General features: G+C 42.6%; 2 protein-coding genes across 8 annotated transcripts; one reads left to right on the top strand and one right to left on the bottom strand.

Moving 5' to 3' along the window:
• Positions 1–270: 270 nt before the first annotated feature.
• Positions 271–10,221, bottom strand: FAM161B (FAM161 centrosomal protein B). 7 transcript variants are annotated; one of them, XM_048306591.1, is made up of 9 exons: positions 10,184–10,221; positions 9,858–10,090; positions 8,111–8,673; positions 5,590–5,927; positions 5,068–5,195; positions 4,607–4,774; positions 4,013–4,112; positions 2,521–2,651; positions 271–2,391 (listed from the first exon to the last, which is right to left on the bottom strand). In XM_048306591.1, the coding sequence occupies exons 2-9, from the start codon at positions 10,004–10,006 to the stop codon at positions 2,205–2,207; spliced, it is 1,764 nt and encodes a 587-aa protein (XP_048162548.1). In that variant the 5' UTR covers positions 10,007–10,090; positions 10,184–10,221; the 3' UTR covers positions 271–2,204. The 7 variants fall into 7 exon arrangements, 4 of the variants coding, with proteins under 4 accessions (XP_048162548.1, XP_048162547.1, XP_048162549.1 ...); XM_048306590.1 differs by lacking the exon at positions 10,184–10,221 and having other exon boundaries at positions 9,858–10,176; XM_048306592.1 differs by lacking the exon at positions 10,184–10,221 and having other exon boundaries at positions 271–2,295; positions 9,858–10,176.
• A 130-nt stretch (positions 10,222–10,351) lies between these two features.
• COQ6 (coenzyme Q6, monooxygenase) lies at positions 10,352–19,636 on the top strand. The gene is made up of 12 exons (XM_048308300.1): positions 10,352–10,511; positions 12,278–12,412; positions 13,107–13,165; positions 14,270–14,393; positions 14,831–14,961; positions 15,324–15,431; positions 15,521–15,583; positions 15,900–16,007; positions 16,389–16,591; positions 17,696–17,811; positions 18,216–18,382; positions 19,488–19,636. Exons 1-12 carry the CDS (start codon positions 10,352–10,354, stop codon positions 19,515–19,517), a joined length of 1,404 nt encoding a protein of 467 aa, XP_048164257.1. The 3' UTR covers positions 19,518–19,636.
• Positions 19,637–20,005: the final 369 nt, after the last annotated feature.

Below are 20,005 nucleotides of genomic sequence, written 5' to 3'. Positions count from 1 at the left end.
ATGCCTAGAGTTTATATTGCTCCCTAGCTGAATGGAAAGGTAGTGCTGCTGCTGGTACAGGTATTGTAACCTGGAGGTTTCTGCAGAAGCTCCACCAGGTACCTAGGAATCAAAGTCTGATGCAGTTTGGCTGCCACCTTGGCAATTCATGGGAGATGCTCCAGTGAGGTGTCTTCTTTTCTACAGTATTTTTGTAGGTTAGCTGAACAGCCTGTAGATCCTGTAACTGAATATAACCAAATATTTTCATAAAATGCAAAAATCCAGAACCACAGTTGAAACTCTTTATTTCCATACCACTTTTGAGACATATTAAGAGATTACAGATCTCTTTTAGGATTACAGAAATGTAATCTTCCTTTCAGAACAAAACTTTGTTTAGCAAGAGAGATGTGAGTTTCAGTTACTTAGTTTGATGCTTTTACTTTCATCACATTTCAGCAATTTCTGTTTAGGGACCAATATGAAGACTTTAATTTATTTGTTATTATATTCATGCATGTCACCTTAGTATTTGTTAAAAGAATATGGCATAATAATTTAAAGTCAAAACTTTTGTTCCTCCTTTCTTAGGGTTTCCCCTTACACTTCACATACTTGGAAATGTCTTTTTTCAGCACCATTAACTATTATTATGGAAATTAGCAACCAGTTTTAGTAAATACGCCTTAAAATGTATGTATTAAAATTTCAGTCCCACTGCTCCAAATATATCCATACAAAGAGGCTTTAAACCACAGACTTCGAGCATGGAAGTAATCTTCTTTCTTTCCTCTTTCAATGTGGGCAAGGCATGGTGACAATATGGTTACATCACTGCTCTTTTCCAGGGGGTACCCAGAGAAAGAACAGCCTCTGTATGTCCTATGCAATTAAACCTATGCAGGAACTGCTACACTGGTAAGAGGCTTCCTGGAACCCTCCGAGGTGCTTACGCCCGCTCTCAGTGCGGAAACTGAGTCGCAAACGAGGACTGCTGCAGTCCAGTGCATTCAGCCTGTAACGTAGCAGTGTGAAACCTCTGGGCCACAAATTCTTGGATTTAATACTTTGTTATGATTAAAAATGTGATTATTTCAGTTTTATATCTTTGTCTAATGTGGTAGCTCTTACAGATACTGGATTTCTGATTTTGATGATAAGGCTGTGTTGTTACAGTGTAAGGAAAAAAGGATTGAGGTGACAAAAAGAGACACAGATTCTATTTAAGTAAGTGAGGAAAAGAAGATAGATAAGAAAAATTGAGCAATACAGAAACATGGTATCCATTTTAAAATATTTTAATGTCAAAGTGCAAAATTCTCAGAAAACATTCCAGGTGGCAAGGATTTTTGTTTTTGAAATGGCTGTTAGTGTCAGCTAAAGGGAGATCACTAAAGTGTGAAATACACCATTCAAGATGCACTGGGCATTTGAGTATGACATGCTGGCAGGTAATACACAATCTTTTTTTCCTCCAAAATCCATCTTTGATATCATAATCATACAATTAGGACAACAATAATTTGAAGTGATGCACTGTTTAATTACAACCTTCTTCATAACTTTGGTTGTTTTTGGGCCAAATTAATGAGCTCAATTGGTAAGATGTTGAAACACTTTCAAATCACGAAACATAGGAGATTTTTAATATAGGAAGACTATTGCTTCTTACCAGTGGGAGGAAGGAGCAAAGCTGGTAGCGAGTGAATGAAAACACCAGAGAAAGACTTACTTCCCTTTGAGTCTTCTCCCAAGGTAGGTCAAATCCTGATATTGTTTTTGTAGAAACATCTTGTTTGAAAGCATTCTACTAGATGTGTGTCTAAAACAAGGTTTAGGACAGTGGAAGGCGTTCTCCCTTTCCTGTGTGCTTCTGTGGCATGAATGCAAGGAGCTGATACTAGAGAATGCACCTCTTCAATCTTTCATATCTGCTTTTATCCAAAGATAGTGCTTCAACCTCTTTAAATTGTCTTGTTGCTCATTAAAGGGAAACAGCTCACGCAAGGGACAGTTTCGAAGACTGAGGGAGGCTGCAGGGTTTGCTGGGCTGAACAAGACATGCTCTAAACAACAGCTGCTTTACTAAATTCTCCCATCTCACCCCACAGCACTTCTTAGGTGTCAGCTTAAACTATTAAGTTCCTGAGGCTTAACCTGGAGAATCTTGAACAAAAAAAGGTCAAGATTCAAAAAGAATTGATGGATTCTTCTGTGAGCTTTTATGTTGCCACTTCCTTTCCACTCTGTTCCTCCTGAGGTACTCCTTCCTGTTCCATACAGTCGTCCTTTTCGCCCCGAGCCTCAGGCAGTCTGCAGAAACAGTGATTGTCTAATACCAGAAATGGTTTGCCCCGTGCATATGAAATAGGGTGCAGCCATAGGAATTCAGAGAGAGAAGCCACAATGCTTTAAATAAGAGCAGTGAAGTTAATTTAATTTTTCCTACATTAGATTATAGAAACTGGAATGCATTAATGAACAAGGAAAGTATTTTTAGTGACAGACAAAAGAGCTGTGCTGCATTGTTTTTATTACCTGTGAACACCAGATTCTTCTTGCAGCAGGTCAGTGGCATCTTTCCCTTTTTTCTTTACAAATTCTTCGCTTAGGCCAACCTGCTGGAGGGTGCGTCTGTAGCGACGCTCTGCTCCTCGACGAGCATCATGCTGTGAAATCAAAACTTAAACAGTAAATACATAGAGCTGGGGATTCCTTGTAACAGTCAACTTGTTTTAAAGTGCATATCTGACACTCCTAATGGGGACAAGATAACAACAAAACTTCCTGTCCAAAATTTTTGTAATCCCTACAGTATCAAAACTGAATACTAGGACAATGTCTAACATCTCTCAAAGCCAGAGCTCACCCTTTCCTGCTTCAGTTCTCTTTTCTCTTCCTTCTTCTGTTCTCTTCCTTCTACCACATTCCAGTCTTACCAGACTAGTATACTTGTGTCTGAGTCCTAACTCTGACACTCAAATCAAACACATGTGCAAAAAAAGAGTTGTGGGAAATCCTGGAAGCATGTTTGCTCGTAATTGGTAAGAACTAACAACAGTGGAGTTAATAAATGGAGAGTGCCTGTGAAATAGCTTCATATCAGCTCAATTAAAAAACAAGCATCTTGGGTCCTATATCCTCATTGCTTCCAAATGAACCTTGCAAATCTATGTAGTCTGAGATGAGGGTTTTCCAGAAGGACTGGCCAGTTCATAAAGACTAAGGAGTTCTACATGGAAGGATAGAAACCTAGTATCAACATGAGTGAACACAATTGATAATTCTTACCAATCTGGTACAGAGAAATGTTACCAATATTTATCACACGTGTGTTCTCTGCCTCCATTATCAGAACAGACAGCCTGACCGAGGAGGCTACTTGCTGTTGAGAAATTTTAAATCAGCATATTGTCAATGTATTGTCACTATGTCTCTAACCAGCTGTAACTCCTGCAAGGACATCGAACTGAAAGAGAAAACCCAGGGAAAATGATACAGTACAGATTGTATCTACAGCTCAGGTGCAATACAGATTTGTAGCTGGTACTGCGTGATGGATGAGATGTGCTGAATGCACGTGATAAAAATGATGTAACCATCATTAATGTTCTTCCACAGCAGTAGAGGTACAAAGAAAAGGTGTTTAACTGGAGAGGGTTTTAAGAAAAAAGTTTTGCATCTCTAGACTCTAGTCTATGGTATTCAGGTGCAGAATAGGTATTTATTTAATTTCTGGTGTGATAAGGCCTTGATTTTGATCAGACCATATACTGTGATTGCAGTACATACTAGGAATGGGCAAGTCCCTAGAAATAAGCCTGAATGTTTTTTTCAAGTGGTAGGAAGGAATTTAAGTTATACTTTGGTGGCTTTTCCATGTGTTATTTTGAGTGCAGTCCAGAGACTATGCAACCATTTGTACCTTCATACCCACAAATTAATTTGAGACTAGATTTCTTAATGGCTGTCTTAAATGAAAGACAATTTACCTATTGCCCAGAAACACTCTGGGACTTTGATCAGTTACCTTGGTGACCTGTTCAAAGAGGTATGGTCTGTTCTTGACTCGCAGCTGCATTTCTTCCAGCTCCTTTCTGTATTCTTTTGTTCTGTCTTGCATATTTTGCCTGAAATGGAAAAATTGCCTGTCTACTATAGGTTCCCTCTGACTATAGTTGATCAGGAATGATGAATTCTCAGTGACTATTTCATTCTTTAAATCACTTTGGTAATTCTCTTGATTCTGAATGCTGGGAGAAAAACCTCAATTACTGACAAGTTATGGACCTATTAGCAAAGCTCTTCTACTAGACTGTAAGCAAGGAAACAGTGTTCACATTTTTAGAAAACCTTGTCTCTTATGTGCTCTTTACCAAGTTACACCTTACAGTTGACTGGTTTGTACAAATTAGTTTCTACAAATGTTAATCTAAAGGAAATGGCTCTGTATGGAAGGAGTAGTGTGGAATTCTCAAGAAATCCAAATGAATGTAGAATGGATATAACAGCCAAAAAAGGTTAGACTAGGAATGTTTTTACACCCATTTTGTCCTAAAGAGTTATCTGATGATCCTCAGTTAGTGGAGCAAACAGTTATTTCTGTGCAGAGTAGGATACTGACCGATTCTGTTTTGACTTCTCCTTTTGTGTTTCCTCCAAACTTTTATGAGGATCCAGTGCTTTTGCTCGGCTGTTCACAGACTTTTGCATAGCTTGACATTTCATTTTCTGTTTCTCCAGCCAATAAATTCCTTCTTTGTCCCCTTCCTTTTTGTTATCTTGGGCATATCTATATAGAAAAAAAAGTTACTGATAAGCCCACTGTGGAATGCCAGACCACATGCTAGCTGGGAATTTCACTTTTGTAGTCCTCTAAGGAGAAAAAGCAAAATTTCAGCTATACAAGTGTGCAGTTCCCAAAGCAACTGGGAGACAGAGGAAGACTTAGCAAAGAAAGAAGACAGAGAAACATTTAGGAAATGTGTTGTTGATGTAGTTGATGTGATGAGCAAAAACACTGATGTTTTTTCCTCCATTTTGGTCAGTAGTTGTATGGTCTTGCAGACAAACTTTTCTACCTACCTGATAGCTGATTCCCTCTTTCTAGTTGCATCTGTAATATGCACAGGAAGGGTGTTGGAAGAGAGAGAGGAAAGTCCAGGCAGAGACTGACTTTTTTGCACTGAAACCTTGGAAAGCTTCTGAGAATCCTGAAAAAAATCAAACTTCATTCAGTGTGTGTGTTCACAGACAGCTGCTAGTACAGAATCTCCTCTGTTATTTGCCTACCAAAGAGAACAGATGGGGTATGAGAATGCACTCATTCTTCTCTCTTCCATCAGCAGAGATTTACATGTGGATGGGCTGAGGGACAAGGGGAAGGAGACATGATTAGAGCTATGAAAGGGTGTCTGAGCCTTAGCTGTCATAGCTCATCTCTTTGTGTAGAATTTTGTTCTCTTGTTTTGCCTAGACTTTTGCAGTACTCTCAATACAAGGCACAGGTCACAGGATGTTAAGCATTCATAATTAAATGCTATAAACTTAAGAAGTTGGTATCTTGACAGGAGAAAGCAGTACCACAGAAATATCCAGGTATCTCACCTTTGTCTTTTCATTAGCCTGCCTCTGCCTGGCATGGAGATTGGAGGTTCTTAGCTTGAATGGCTTATTACGAGTTGGCTCTTTGATTTCTTGTCTCCTTACTGTTTTCCTCTGAAATGCCCAGTAAAGTTCTTCAAAATCTGGTATTGTTGGATTAATCTTTGGCTTGAAGCTGAAACTTTTGTCCTGTAAGAAGCCAAGTCTTTCCTGCTTAGTTCTGGTGGCAGTTCGGGACTGAGGCTCTCTCCGACAGTTGCTGGTATCTATAGGAGCTACGGAGCTCTTGAGCAAATAATTTGCTCTCATTTGAATACGGATTTCCCTGTAGAGTTCAGCTTCTAAAGGATCAAAAGGAAAGCAATGAGAAGATTATGACTGACAAAAAAGGCTGTGAAACTGCCACTGCCCAAGTCTACACTTTCCATTATGATGGCAGCTACACATACAGGAAAGACCAAACATCCTGTGTTCTCCTTCCCCCCCTTTTCAGCCCCTCTCTCCTCTGCCTCCCAGGGAAAAATAATTCAAAGATACTGATGCCATGAAGATTTTTTGCCTTTTATACCCGTTATACCTTTTTACAACTTCTGTATTCCTGGTGCTTTTTGCCTACATTCTTGGACTTGTTTGTCAAGCTAAGAGACTTAACATTTTAAAAGTTTCGTAGCTAGGGATCAGTGTGCCCCAGACCCCAAGGTCCTCTCCAGAACACATTCTGTAAACCAAGATAGAACCATCCAGGGGAAGGCTCGTTGGGGAGGGGGGCTCACTTGAGCCTCTCACTGGGGAATCTTTGATAGATATGCTAATTAGTAACACCTATAATGTTATACCCGATCTTTGGGGGCACACTCGGCGGGGTGCATCTCGATGCATATGACCTGGACATGTGCACCTAAGGATCCTTAAAATAAATACCAAGGTAAAATCCCTTTTCCCCTTCTAACCGTGTATGACTCTTGATTTTAAGACCGGGAAAAGGCATCAATACCACTAAAACCATGGTAGGGTCTCTTTCTTAGGCATTAATTTTTAGATATCTCTTTTACTTATTGGAGCAATAACTGGACAGGTCTTCTTCTATTCTGAGGGGTACCAGGTAACTTGTGCCCTTTGTCTTGCAGAAGTGTTAATCAAGGTTCTACTTTTTATATGGGACTTACAGTCATTATGTTGACTGTGTGGTACAAACAAGTTGTTCAACTATACTTGTAACAGATGATGGCTTTTCTATGTAATCTCCAGCAGTAATTGTCTATATTGGAAAACCTTTTAAGTAAGGAACATCTGATGGATGGATCACGTTTTGTGACTTTCATGACAAACTTTCCATAGGAAGACTATGTTTCAGATTATAGCATCAAAGTGAAGTCCTTCCCTGTGCAGGACTAAATATTTGTGAAAATGCAGACAGTGGGCTGGGGGTTGTTTTTTTGCTTTTAGGAAAAAAAATTCAATACTGCTGTTTGTAAAATAAGATGGTTTTGCATCTATAGGTTTTCATTGACTGAAGTACGAAATGTTCATTTCTCCTCCCTTCTTATATACCAGATAGAAATGGAACAATGGTTTGTCCTTTGCCGCCTTTTACCTTTCTAGTCTATTTAGGTTAGTACACCCCAACAGAATGTTTTCTGATGAAAACTGAACTGGTGTATCCTCAAGAAGAAATCGCTGGGAAACAGTAAAAAAAGAGAAAAGGATGAGAAAAGCCATGAGAATCATTAACCACTGGCTTAGTTCCCACATTCAAGTATGAAGTCTGTATTGCTTACTTCAAAGTTTCAACTGTGGTGGCTTAAACTATCTGAAAGCAAGCAAGCATCAGTAACATTTCCTTGGCTGTCCTTCTGACTAGAATGGTCCTGGCACATACTTCCCCTGTTGTAGCACTTAAGCCAGTGCAAGTGAGAAGGCAACTGGAAACATCAGAGAATGGCAGGAGAGACGACTACTACACTATCACTTAGAACCAAACTAATTGCCTGATGTGGGCTCAGGAGATATTGTTCTCCTCTCCTAAGGGTTCTGTGCAGAATGGATCACTTGGGTAGGAGTAAAACTGTCAGATCTAAGATACTGCATGGACCTTGGAGACCTATGGCACTACATCTGTCTTCGTGTTTGTGCCACAAACCATCTCAGTCCCTTTAGTGTAACCAAAGGTATGGAATCCAGTGCAGGGAAAGATTCCCAAACTGTCATGACCTGCAGCAAAACAGGTATGGAAATCTGTCTGAAGAGCTCAATGTGCCCATGTTTTCTGGGGAGTAGAACAGAACTGCTGCTGCTGACACTGATACAGGACTACTAAACTTAGGGCACTCTACTGCAAGGGTATCTATACAAAATGTAAGGACGAGAGACACACAGGAGACTCAACAACACCAGGGGATGTAATGACACTGGCCTTATGCTCCAAGTGATGCCCTATAGGCCATGATCTTACCTCCCAGCATGGAGGAGACAGCAGGGGGACAGGCAGGGAGGTGCTTTTACAGAAAGAGCCCTGGCATGTTACCTTTGAGTTTATCTCCAAGAAGTGAGTCATAAGTAGATTTAGGAACTTTTTTACTGGCTTGCTTCTGTTTGGAGCTCTCATTTGGGGTTGCTGCTGCCAGGAATTTTTGTCTGATAGCTTCTTTCTTTTTCTCTTCCTTCTCCAGAAAACTGAAGGGCCTCTGTGTTGAAAGTAGCAGCTCCTTTCTTTTCTGTGTTGCTGCTTGCCTGCGAATCTCATTCTGCTCCATTATTTCCTGATAAAGGGGCAGAAACACATGGGCAGGTACAGGCTGTGCCCGGAATTGTTTCTGACATTCAGCTTCATCCTGGCTTTGCCTTTTGTCTCTCTCTTTGTCTAGTTCAAGAAACATGTATGACTTCATCAACTCGGACTTTTTGCGAGCTTCCCGCAGTGTCATTTTGAAAGGCTGAGGGATGGTGATGGAAGGAATCCAGGGAGATGAAGCGCTTTTTGGCCTCAAGCGGGATTTAGGAAACAAGTGAGGCTTTTGCTGATCCCAGGTACTGTCCGAGGTGAGGTCGGTCAAAGAACTGGACTGCCTTATGTTACCAGATGTATGACTGAGACAAAGACATTATGAAGGGGAAATAAGTTGAAATTATTAAAAAACAGAGTTAAAAGAAGGGAGACACTATTAGAGAAAGACACCATAGCCTGAGCTGGTTGTTAAAAGACAGGCCTAGGGTTTGTCATTCTCAGGCTTCATATTTTGCTTTGCTACCAAAGTTTGTGAGCACAGCTGTGCTTGTTTTGTTTTCCATGTATAAAATGGAAGTTAGGCCTACTTAGCTTTGTCATGCAATTTATTATGCTGCTAGCACTCTATTGCCAAAAAGGCCACAAGCAAACCAAAAAGTTCCAACTTTAAGGTTATCTTGCTAATAGCTACTCAACATAACAGACAAACGCAGGAGAGGCAATCAGTTAGGCACACAGATGCACAAATCCTAACAAACAGTATCAAACACTAGCATTCCCGGGATGCTGATGGGAATGTCATTACAAGAAGCTGCTTTAGTGTGATGCTTGAGAGGTTCAGCTGGAAACTTTGTACCTGAGAAGATGACCATATTATTGATAATAAGAAAAAAACCCACCTGAGGCTATACTGGGTCTCATTAAAATAGCGAACTTCTCATAAGGATGTCTGAGGGTAATTGTGAAAGTGAGTGCAACTTAGGAGATTTATGGGAAGGAATAAATGCAGGCAAAAGGAAGGATCAAGGTGAACCAGAGTGGACCAAGAACAGGAAAGGGAAAAAAAAAAGCGGGGAAACAGAAGGTGCGGATCATGTGTGAACAGACTCCTGGTCAGTACACTTACTGATGATTGCTGCAGCCTCTTCTTCTTCATAAACTATTTCCTTTGTGAGAGCATGCGTGTATGACCTGCTAGTGAATGTCAAACTAGACTAACCACAAGGAAAGACATCTGGGAGCTCGACCTTGGAAAGACCATAGCTCTGAAGACTGGATGCTGGATAGAAATGTGTGTGATCTGCTGGCACATGTTAAGCGTGATTAGCTGATGAGTGAGACGGGGATTTGTGCTGTTCATGTTTTATATGAATGCTGCTTATGTGGGCACCTATTGACCCCTTCCTCCCTGCTGTGACTACACTTGTGGCCAGTGTTTTGGCACTAAACACGTGCATTTTGGGACTTCATGTTCCGCCTCCTCCCTGGCCAGAAGGAGAAGGAATCCTGCACCCCATCCTGCTATCCTTACCAGGTATCATCCTACCTGAGAGCCTCCCTCAGCTTCTCACGCAGAACTTCCGCCTCCCTTCTGAAACCCTCCAGCTCCTCATCTTCTTCGAACACCCCGAGGTCACCCCATAACTTTGCCTGGCACGGTACGCCCGGTTCTAACGGAGACCGCCGGCCCCCCATCCCGAGAGGATGCTCCCAGCTCCTTGCCCGGCGGCGGGAAATTCAGGAGTCGGCGTGTTACAGCCTGAAGGGATGTCGCGGCAGCTGGAAGAAATGAAATAAATCGGGAAGTGCTCGTTTCGGGGTTCGACCCCAACCTGCCCGCCCGGGAGCGCCGCGGCCGGGCCCCCGCCTCACCCGCGGGCCGCCGCGTCACCCGCCCGCCCCGGCCCCGGACCTGCGCCAATCGGCGCGGCCAGCGGCGCTCCGGCCCGCCCACTTGGCCTCAGGCAGCCAATCAGACGCGCGCCCCGCCGTTGTCATGGTGCCGCGGCGCCACTTCCGCCCGCCGTCAGTTCCGCGGCGATGGCGGCGCTGCGCGGGCGGGCGCTGCTGGTCCCGCTCGGAGCGCGGCTGTGGGCAGGGCCCCGCGCCCCGCTCAGCTCCGCCGCCTCCGCCCCGCCGCTCTACGATGTGGTGGTGTCGGGCGGGGGCATGGTCGGGAGCGCCATGGCCGCCGTGCTGGGTAAGGCTGTGACCCACTCGCCCGCAGTGTGAGATAACCGTGTATAGGATCTCAATGTCCAGGATCCTGCTGTGGGATCTCCTTGATCCTGCGTCATCGTATGACGACGCTCTAAAGTTGACTTAAAGTTGTTTGGTGAGCTAATCAGTGATGAGCCTAGCCCTGTCCGTATGTGTGCATAGCTGTTAATGGAGCCATTACTGTAGTGTTTCTGTCAAACATGCTCATCCTTAAATAGCTGATGGATAATGTCACCCATAGCTGAAAATGCTTTTCTGATTATAGAATCATAGAATGGGTTGGAAGGGACCTTAAATGTCATCTAGTTCCAGCCCCCTGCTGTGTGCAGGAACACCTTCCATAGACCAGGTTGCTCTGAGTCCAGTCCAGCCTGGCCTTGAACACGTCCAGGGTTGCGGCATTTACAACTTCCCTAGGCAACATGTTCCAGGGTCTCACCACCCTCACAGCAAAGAACTTCCTCCTAATATCTAATCTAAACCTACTCTCTTTCAGTTTGAATCCATTCTCCCCTTGTCTTGTCACCACATGATCTTGTAAAGAAAGTCACTTTTTGTCTTTCTTGTGGGCTCCCTTCAGGTATTGGAAGGCCACAATTCAGTCACCCCTAAGCCATCTCTTTTCCAGGCTGAACAAACCCAATTCTGTCAGCCTTTACTTGTAGGAGAGGTGCCCCATCCCTCTAATCTGATCCCAAGTTTCATTCTCTAACCCTGAATTTTAAACGCTGGAATACCAAGTTAAAATGTATTTCTGCTTGCTTTGTATCATTAGAGATCCTGAGGGTACTGGCTGCTTCTTTATTTGCAACATGGATTCAGAAGGGTGCAGTAGTGAGAGAAACATAAAGAAAATAGTGCACAGAAGATCAAAGATCCTGAGCAATAAGTGTTTTGCAAATATAAGGGTTTACCTTGCAAACTTATGTTCTGCTTGTATTGTTAAACAAGAGCACAGTGCATTTGAGACAGCGTAAGGGTCCCTTCCAGCTGTGATACCTAAGGCTGACAAGCAGGTCTGGGACCTTTCAGGACATGAGGTTATTACTACACATAATCTAGAAAATATGCCCAGAACACTGCTGTCTTTAGGGCTGCTGTAGTAGTAAACTCTAGATGTTGCAAGGACACGACTTCTCCCCTCAGTACCTCCTGCATCTGTAGTGGCTGGGATGCTGCAAGCGTGGCCAGCTCTGCTGCAGTGTTTTACACTTTACTTGAGTCTTCATTTTTTTCAGTTCTCTTTAACTGGAAGTTTAAAGTCTAAACTGCCTGTGCTATTCCATTGCCAGAATGCAAGGACAGAGAAAACATTAATGTAATTGCTACATATCACAGAAGTTTTATTTTGATCTCCTAAAAGGGGAATTTATGTTTAGGCTCTGGAAGATGTGTTCTGTGCATGGAGTAAACATTGCAGATTTCACTTGTTAATACTCCAGTAATGAATTTTCATTTAAAAATGGCACAAATTTGTACAAAAATGTAAGCTTTATATAAAAGGAAAATATGTAATCCTTGCTTTAACTGCAAAACTTCCTTTAACTGTTGTCCATCTCAGTAACTGGACTGTAGTCATAAAGCTTTAAAATATGAAAGTTTGCCTGCCTGGTCAAAACCTGTATTGTAAATGTATTTCTTTATTAAGTGTTGCATTTATTCTGTCTTATTACAAAAACTCAGGTGTTTTGTTTTTGAGATTTTTGGCAGGAGCATTGTAACAAAGCCTGTATTTGCTTATTTTAGGGCATGATATCCACTTCCATGATAAGAAGATTGCTTTGCTGGAGGCTGGTCCCAGGAAAGAATATGATTACATGCCAGATAGTTACAGTAACAGGGTCAGTTCCATCTCACCAGGATCAGCAACCCTCCTAAGCAGTAAGTATGATTTTGTTGTTTGCATTTTTAACATTTATATTTGAGCTGGTTTTTTTTAAACGAAAACACTTTTGACCATGTGCTGCCTTCATCCTAAACTCCATAGAATTATTTGCCTTTGTCTCTACATGCTGAGTTGTGGTTATTAAATCAGAATTCTCTTAATAACAGGGATCTGTGTTCTGGTATCTTGGTCTGATTTGTTATTATATAAATATTTGTGACATTAGGCTAGTGAAAGGTTGTAAGGTGTTCTCTGCAGCACCTGGAATGTTCTATTCACAAAAGAAGCTTAGTGCTTTGTAGTCCAATAACTCAGTCCTCAATTAATGAGGATTAATTGTCATTTTAAAGAGATATTTGAGCCTTGATTCCTTATGGAGAAAGAAATGTTCTATCCGGTAATTTCTGTGTCTGTTTTATTACCCAGTGAGGGGATAGTGAGAGTTGTCTGTTAGGTCAGAGGTTCATGGAGAGCTCTTGTTTCTTTCCTGCTGGCTTGTGTTAACAGCAAAACAATGTGATTCTGGAGCTGTGAGGCAGACCTGGTCCTGTCTAGGGATGGTGCAAGCGAAGCCTGAGCATAGTCAGGGAAGGGTGGAGGAGAGTGTGGAGCGAGCTTCAGTTTTGTTTTGGTCTCAGTGTCACATGTGAACCTGTATCTCCATGTATTTGTGTCCTTTTTCTGTTTCAGGTTGTGGCGCCTGGGATCATGTCTGCAGCCTGAGATTCAAACCGTTCCGGCGAATGCAGGTGCCTGACTTAGGGCTGCAAATACACCACGTGTCTGTCTACTCCGAATTCTCAAAAGTACTTACATCAATGATACAAAGGTTTTTCTTCCTATGGTAAAGGGCAGGTCATGCTTACGTTCATTCCTGTCCCTTTTTTGTGGGTAGCAGTCAGAAATACCTGTCCTCAGGGTCTTGATGCTACAGGCTGAGAGGTGGATTCCTAATGGAAGCTGTAGATACTGAGGCATGGGAATTAGCCAGGAAATAACGGTAAAGGGTGTATTGGTTGGGCTGGGATAGAGTTACTTCTCTTCACAGTAGCTTGTGTGGGGCCGTGTTTTGGATTTGTGATCAGTGTTGATAACACAGGGATGTTTTAGTTACTGCTGAGCAGCACTTACACAGTGCCAAGGCTGTCTCTGTTGCTCACACTGCCCTGCCAGTGAGCAGGCTGGGGGTGCACAAGAAGCTGGGAGGGTACACAGCTGGACAGCTGACCCTGACTGATATTCCATACCCATATGATGTCATGCTCAGCAATAAAAGCTGAGGAAAAGAAGAAGGAAAGAAGGGAAGTTTGGAGTGATGGCGTTCGTCTTTCCAAGTAACCATTGTGCTTGATGGGGCCCTGCTCTCCTGAGATGGCTGAACACCTGCTTGCCCTTGGGAAGCAGTGAATTGATTCCTTGGTTTGCTTTGCTTGCACATGTGGCTTTTGATTTTCCTATTAAACTGCATTTACCTCAACCCATGAGTTTTGTACTTTCACCCTTCCAGTTTTCTTCCCCATCCCAGTGCAGAGGAGTAAGGAAGCAGTTGCGTGGGGCTGAGCTGCCTGCTAGGGTTAACCTACAGCAAGGTTGTAGGGTAGCTTTATATGTCAATTATATAACAGGAAAGTAGGGATAAAAAACTTGACTTGGAATTACTTTTTGAGCTTAAGCTAAATCATTTAATGAAATTAGTTATGTGATGCACTTTAGTAGCTGGGAATGGACAGTAATACAGGATGTTTCCTCTAGTTCTGTATTTCTAAATCACTGTGTCTTTTTGCTGTTAAGTCCCTGAAATTAACAGCACTTCTTTATCACAAAGTTTCATGTAATGTATTTTTTCTTTGTAGGTATGGGATGCTTGTTCAGAAGCCATGATCGTTTTTGAGAAAGATGACTTAGATGACATGGGTTACATAGTGGAGAACGATGTCATTATGTCTGCTCTCACAAAACAGTTAGATGCAGTAGCAGGTAGTGGACAATTTCTTTAATGTTTTATTTCCTGCAGATAGCTTTCAGTTACTTGCCCTCTATCGTGTGTACTAAGTCTTGAGAGGGAGAAATTCATCTAACAAGTAACTCTTGAGAAATTGGCAGCTTCTGGAATTGGGAAGGGAGGGAGAAATCTGACTTCCAAAGGCTACAGAGCAGGAAAGCACTTGCATATATAGTTCTCCAGAACACAGTCTCTCCAAAATTGGACTTAATTAAAAGATCTGTAGCTCCTTGTCCAGAGCAGGCCTGGCAGTGACAAGGGGTTGTCCAGATCTGTTCTTCCCAGGTGCCTTGAGAATTGTAGGGTGAGCTCCAAGGGTGCTGTTAAGACATGCATGGCCGTGGCTGTTGTAGCAGTTTCCTTTTTTCCTGTCTGTGTCATGCTGTGACCATGTACTTTGTGTTCCCATCAGACCGGGTGGAGGTTTTCTACAGGAGCAGAGCAGTCGGGTACACCTGGCCCCTTCCTTCCCACAGCGGTGACACAAGCCCTTGGGTGCAAGTTGAGTTAGTTGATGGACGCAGACTTCAGACCAAGCTGCTGGTAACTAAGCTCTTTATTTCTGTTGATAAGGCGTCATCTCTAACCCAAATCCTTTCCACCGGATTTGGTTCTGATTCCATGGGTGCTGCTCCACCCATGTGGAGTGCTAGAGTGAGGTGAGTGGCTAACCCTGTCAGAGAGGGTGTGGGACACTGGACACAGCCTTCTCTCTATGTGGTGCAAGGAGATGCTGCTGAGTTCGAGAAGAGCAGAAGGGGCCACCTCTTTTGTTTTTTGGGGAATTTTATTTTCTGAATGAACAGACAATGTATAGATGCAGGCTGAGGTTTGTAGAGTGAAATACTAGCTCCTAGTCTTTCTAGGAGCTGCTGAAGAAGTTGTTTTGCATCTCTGTTTTACAGATTGGTGCGGATGGTCATAATTCTGTGGTCCGGAAGAAAGCTGAAATTAAGAACATTGAACATCAGTATGACCAGTCAGCTGTGGTGGCAACTCTCCATTTATCTGAGGTAAAATTCTGCTAAACTGACTCTTCCATAAGCAGCAGAACCTAAGAGGGTGATCTGGCTTGCAGTCCACTTGCTTCTTTCCACTGTAGGCCACAGACAACAATGTAGCATGGCAGCGGTTCCTTCCCACCGGGCCAATTGCGCTTCTTCCGGTAAGGTGACTCTGTATTTTTTTTAATGCTTTAAAAAATTTTTGTAGTCTAGTAACTTTATTTCTGTCCACGCCTTTCTGTGTTGGTTCTGTCTCTTAAGAATTTGCACATCTGCCCTTTACTCTTCATTTATTGCATTTTCCCCTCCTGCTGTCTCACTTTATCCTTGGTATTTCCCACTTGTAACAAGCTGGGCTGGAACCGTAATTTTCAGAGGGACTGGTGTGAGGCAGGGCAGTGGGGAAGTCTTTGCACTGAATATTCATTTTTGCTTCTTTTTCTCTTGATATTTACCCTTGACATTCTCTTAAACTAGCTGTCTGACACTGCCAGCTCTCTGGTCTGGTCTACATCTCATGACCATGCATCGGAGCTTCTTGCTATGGATGAGGAAAGCTTTGTGGATAGCATCAACTCTGCCTTTGTGAGTATCAGCCTCGTGGCAGGTAAAAGGCTTAAAAAACAGTAATGGGAGAAGTGGATTCTGAAGTTCCTTCCTCTGGTCTGAATTATATTAAAAAGGCACTTAGCAAAGAAAAGATGACCCCTTGGGACTGAATTGGGTTAGTTCTGAAAGTCACAGAAGATGACCTAAATTTCCAAAAGGTAGGAAGAGTAGGCTCATCCCTAGTTGGAAACTTGTATGTCCTAAAATGGTGAAGATAGGGGGTTTTTTTACTGTATAGTTTTGTCCAAGTGGTTAAAATTCAGTATTTGGAACTCAGATATTTTTTTTTTTTTTCAGCTGAGTTCTTCTATAGGTCTAGTTTGGGTCAACTTCCAAAGATTTGTTTGTCTGTTTCAGTGGAGCAACATAAACCACTCTGACTTCATTGACACTGCTGGGGCCATGTTTCGTTCTGCCATTTCACTCCTGAAGCCCTCTGGCACTGCAGTCCGTCAGCTGCCCCCAAGTGTTGCTAAAGTCGATCCAGAGAGCCGAGCCATGTTCCCTCTTGGAATGGGGCACGCGACAGAGTATGTCCAGCATCGTGTGGCTCTTATCGGGTAAGGTCCTCAGTAGTAGCCCTTGGGTGAGTGGGTGGCATGTGGTTAGAAATGACATGAGGATAGCAACTCCCAGTCAACAAATTAGATGTTAGAAATAATATACTCTTCCAGTTTGACTTTATCCAGGTCCAGTTTGTTCTGTGTGCCCTCATGTCCTTTTGTATGAGTAGCTTTCTGCCCATTACCTGTGCTTTCTGTGTAAATTGAAAGATAATTATTTCCCTTTTGTGGTTTGTACAGTCCAGTGAAACAATCCAGTATCTCATGCTGGATCTGTACTCCCCTTACATTGTACAAGCCATTTTGTGCACCAGTTTGAGTTTTAAACTCACCTTTCTTGAACAAAATGACAAAAATTATTCCATGTGGGATGTCAGAGACTTTTGTATGGTGGCCTGTTCAAATAGGAAAATACCTCATTTCTTAGGTCTAAGGTCGCATGTACTTTCTTCTCTGCCCCGGCTGCAGTATGGTGGTAGCTTTTAGTAATTCTTGGATGCTACACTTCTGTGTCGTGCACTTTTCATCTTTCCAACCTGCGAGCCACTCTATGCTTGGGAGCACTCTGTGCTTTATAGCTTGGTAAAGTACATGATCTTGCATTTCATATCAAAACTTCATTTAATTTCTTTAACTTTGTGACTCCCATATCAATATGTCTGTCTTTGTGCTTTACAGGTAAATCTGTTCATAGAAGAACCCGATTTTGTTTCTATTCAATGACATCCCACTTCTCCTTTATACTCATGTCTGTCCACTTTGTGCAATGTGCCATTGACAGAGCTCCTGTTGTGCTGAGGTCACTTACAAAAACATTAAGGCCTGTTCCATGTGTGATCTGAGAGGACTTTGGCTAGTCACCTCTTTATAATTTTTCCTTTCAGACCTGCTTTTTGTTACCTCCCCTTTGTCTTGCTTCTTACAACTGGAGAGGCAGTCAGGTAGTTCAGCATAGCATGCATGGAGGTACTGGATAAAGCACATATGCTGCTCTAAGGTGGTTCATTGCAAAGAGGTGAGGAGTGCTACCCCCCTTCTGGGGTTTGTCAGCCATTGTGGCTTTCTTCAAGGGAAATAAATTTCTGTCTTCTCTTGCTCCAGGGATGCAGCACACAGAGTCCACCCACTTGCAGGACAAGGAGTAAACCTGGGTTTTGGTGATATTGCATGTTTAGCTCATCACCTCAGTGCAGCAGCCTTCAATGGGAGCGACCTGGGTAAGGCTCCAAGACAACGCAGTGGCAGTAAGAGGATTAGTCTTACAGGCCTTCGCTGCTCCACCAGGACAAGCAGTACCTCTGGTTAAGCATGCTGCTGTCTTGTGTTTGAAAGCTTTGTTGAAGCAAAGCTGTTCTGATGTCCACTGGCTGTGGAGCAGTTTAAGGTTCTTGGATGCAGTTTCCATCCCACAAATCTTAAAGCCGCTTTAAAAAAAATAAAGCTCTGCAGGATGGCAATTAAAGACGTGGTGAGATGAAGAGCACTAGCTGGTGGAAGGAGGTCTTTATTGAGATGGACCATTTCTTTGTTCTCTTTCAGTTGCCAGAGGAAACTGCTCTATAGATAAGATGCACAGTTGTTTGTGGCAAGTGTAATAGAAGCATTCCATTATCTCTTCCAGGCTCCTTAAAACACCTCCTCAAGTTTGAAACAGAACGTCAGAGGCATAATGTCTCCTTGATAGCTGCTACTGATGTGCTAAAAAGGCTTTACTCCACCACACTGGCTCCTCTGGTGTTGCTGAGGACATGGGGATTACAAGCAACAAATGCCCTGCCTCCTGTCAAAGTAAGGATCTCACTTCAGTAAGGGCTGTAGGAATTGTCCAAAACTATTTGTGAAATATGCACAAAATGTAAAGATTTGTTTGTTTGTTTTAAATGAAACATTTTTTGTTTATATACTACTTGTTTAAACTGGGGGGTTTGTGTCCTGAATGGGTCTGAGGAGTTCCTAAATAACTGATGGCTCAGTAGTGACTGGTTTTTTTTTCCTGCAGCACAAGGGAACACAAAGGATCTCAGTGTCTTATACTCCGTATCAGTAATTAGGAGTTAGAGGTCATCAGAAGTCTTTGGCTTTATTTTGCTATGGAATTAAAATGTCAAACCTTGAATAGTAGTCCAGCAATGCACAGAAAAAACAACCCTATGAAGACACCTCTTCACTAAGACATTGGGTGGCTTCACAGATGCAGTGTGCAGCCCACGCTTACCTGTTCCTGTGCTGTTTTGCCTTGTGAATTGTTCCCTCATGGCAGAATTTCAAGTCTCTAAGATGGAAATTACCTGAGGAAGACAGTGGTGAGGAGCTTTTGTCTTACACTGCAAACAGAGGGTCTGTGTTTATCTGCCTAAACTCCTCACCCTCTTGACCTAGTTGCTGCATTTTTGTGAGGTTCCTTAAGTCCTCTGCTCTCAAAGCTCCCAAGCACCACCACATTAGATTCTCATTTCTGGATATTAATTTTTTTCATTTATTCTTCATCTTCATATTAAACACAGATGCCCTGTTTCCTTTGTGTTATGGTCACAGTTGAGACACTTCCTGAGTTGAGAATCAGTACATTCCTACGGCACAGTGTCTTCATTAAGGAAGACTATGCTGGGGTTTCAGTGCTCAGAATTTTTTTCCTCTTTCTCTGTTTAAAAGAAAAAAACAAAGATCTCTTTTCTGAGCACAGAACCTGTTGGTAACACCAGTTTTGTGCTAATCGGGAAGGAAAGGAATGCTACAATTTTGTTAATTTTGCTAGGACAGAGGGAGAGGTTCTCTGCACGTGGCTAGAAAGACTGGCCAAGAACTGCTGTTCATTTATATAAAAGGGAAGGTACCTAAAGCTTCTTTCTAGAACACATGCTTATGAATTACTTCTCTTTTTCTTCTCTTTCAGGAGCAAATCATGGCTTTTGCCAGCAAGTGATCCATTGTCAGTCTGTCAGCAGCTTGCCTGTGAATGCACTGCCCTTAAAAGGACTGTGACTAACTTGAACCTTTGAATTGTTATTTTAATTTGCAATAAAACGGAGGGATTGAGCTGTGTATTACCTCATCCACTGGTTTATGCAAAAGCCGTCTCATCTGCCCTCCTCAAGAGGATTTAGGGTTTCTTTCCATAGTACCACGATGTCTTCAGACACAGAACTGAATGTACAATGTGCTTTTAATTTGGGCCTCCTGAATGGAAGACTGAGGTGGAAACAGCTGTCTGTCTTGTGGCAAACACAGTGCTGAATTTTGCCGACTACTGGTTAATTTTTAACAGCTTTTGCTGCTCAATTACTTTCAGTTTCTTCTGATGTGATTTCTAGAGCTGTAAAGTCACTGCTTGGTTCAGCTCAGCTGAACACCTCAGCTCAGATAGGAGGGGTAGTTTGCAGCAGAGGGAGACAACTCATTGTGACAGATACA

The sequence above is a fragment of the Corvus hawaiiensis genome, chromosome 6, assembly GCF_020740725.1.
Source record: "Corvus hawaiiensis isolate bCorHaw1 chromosome 6, bCorHaw1.pri.cur, whole genome shotgun sequence".
In the NCBI taxonomy this organism is placed as follows: Eukaryota; Metazoa; Chordata; class Aves; order Passeriformes; family Corvidae; genus Corvus; species Corvus hawaiiensis.
Note: the sequence above shows the minus strand (reverse complement) of the source record. Positions and strands in the feature narration are given on the sequence as shown.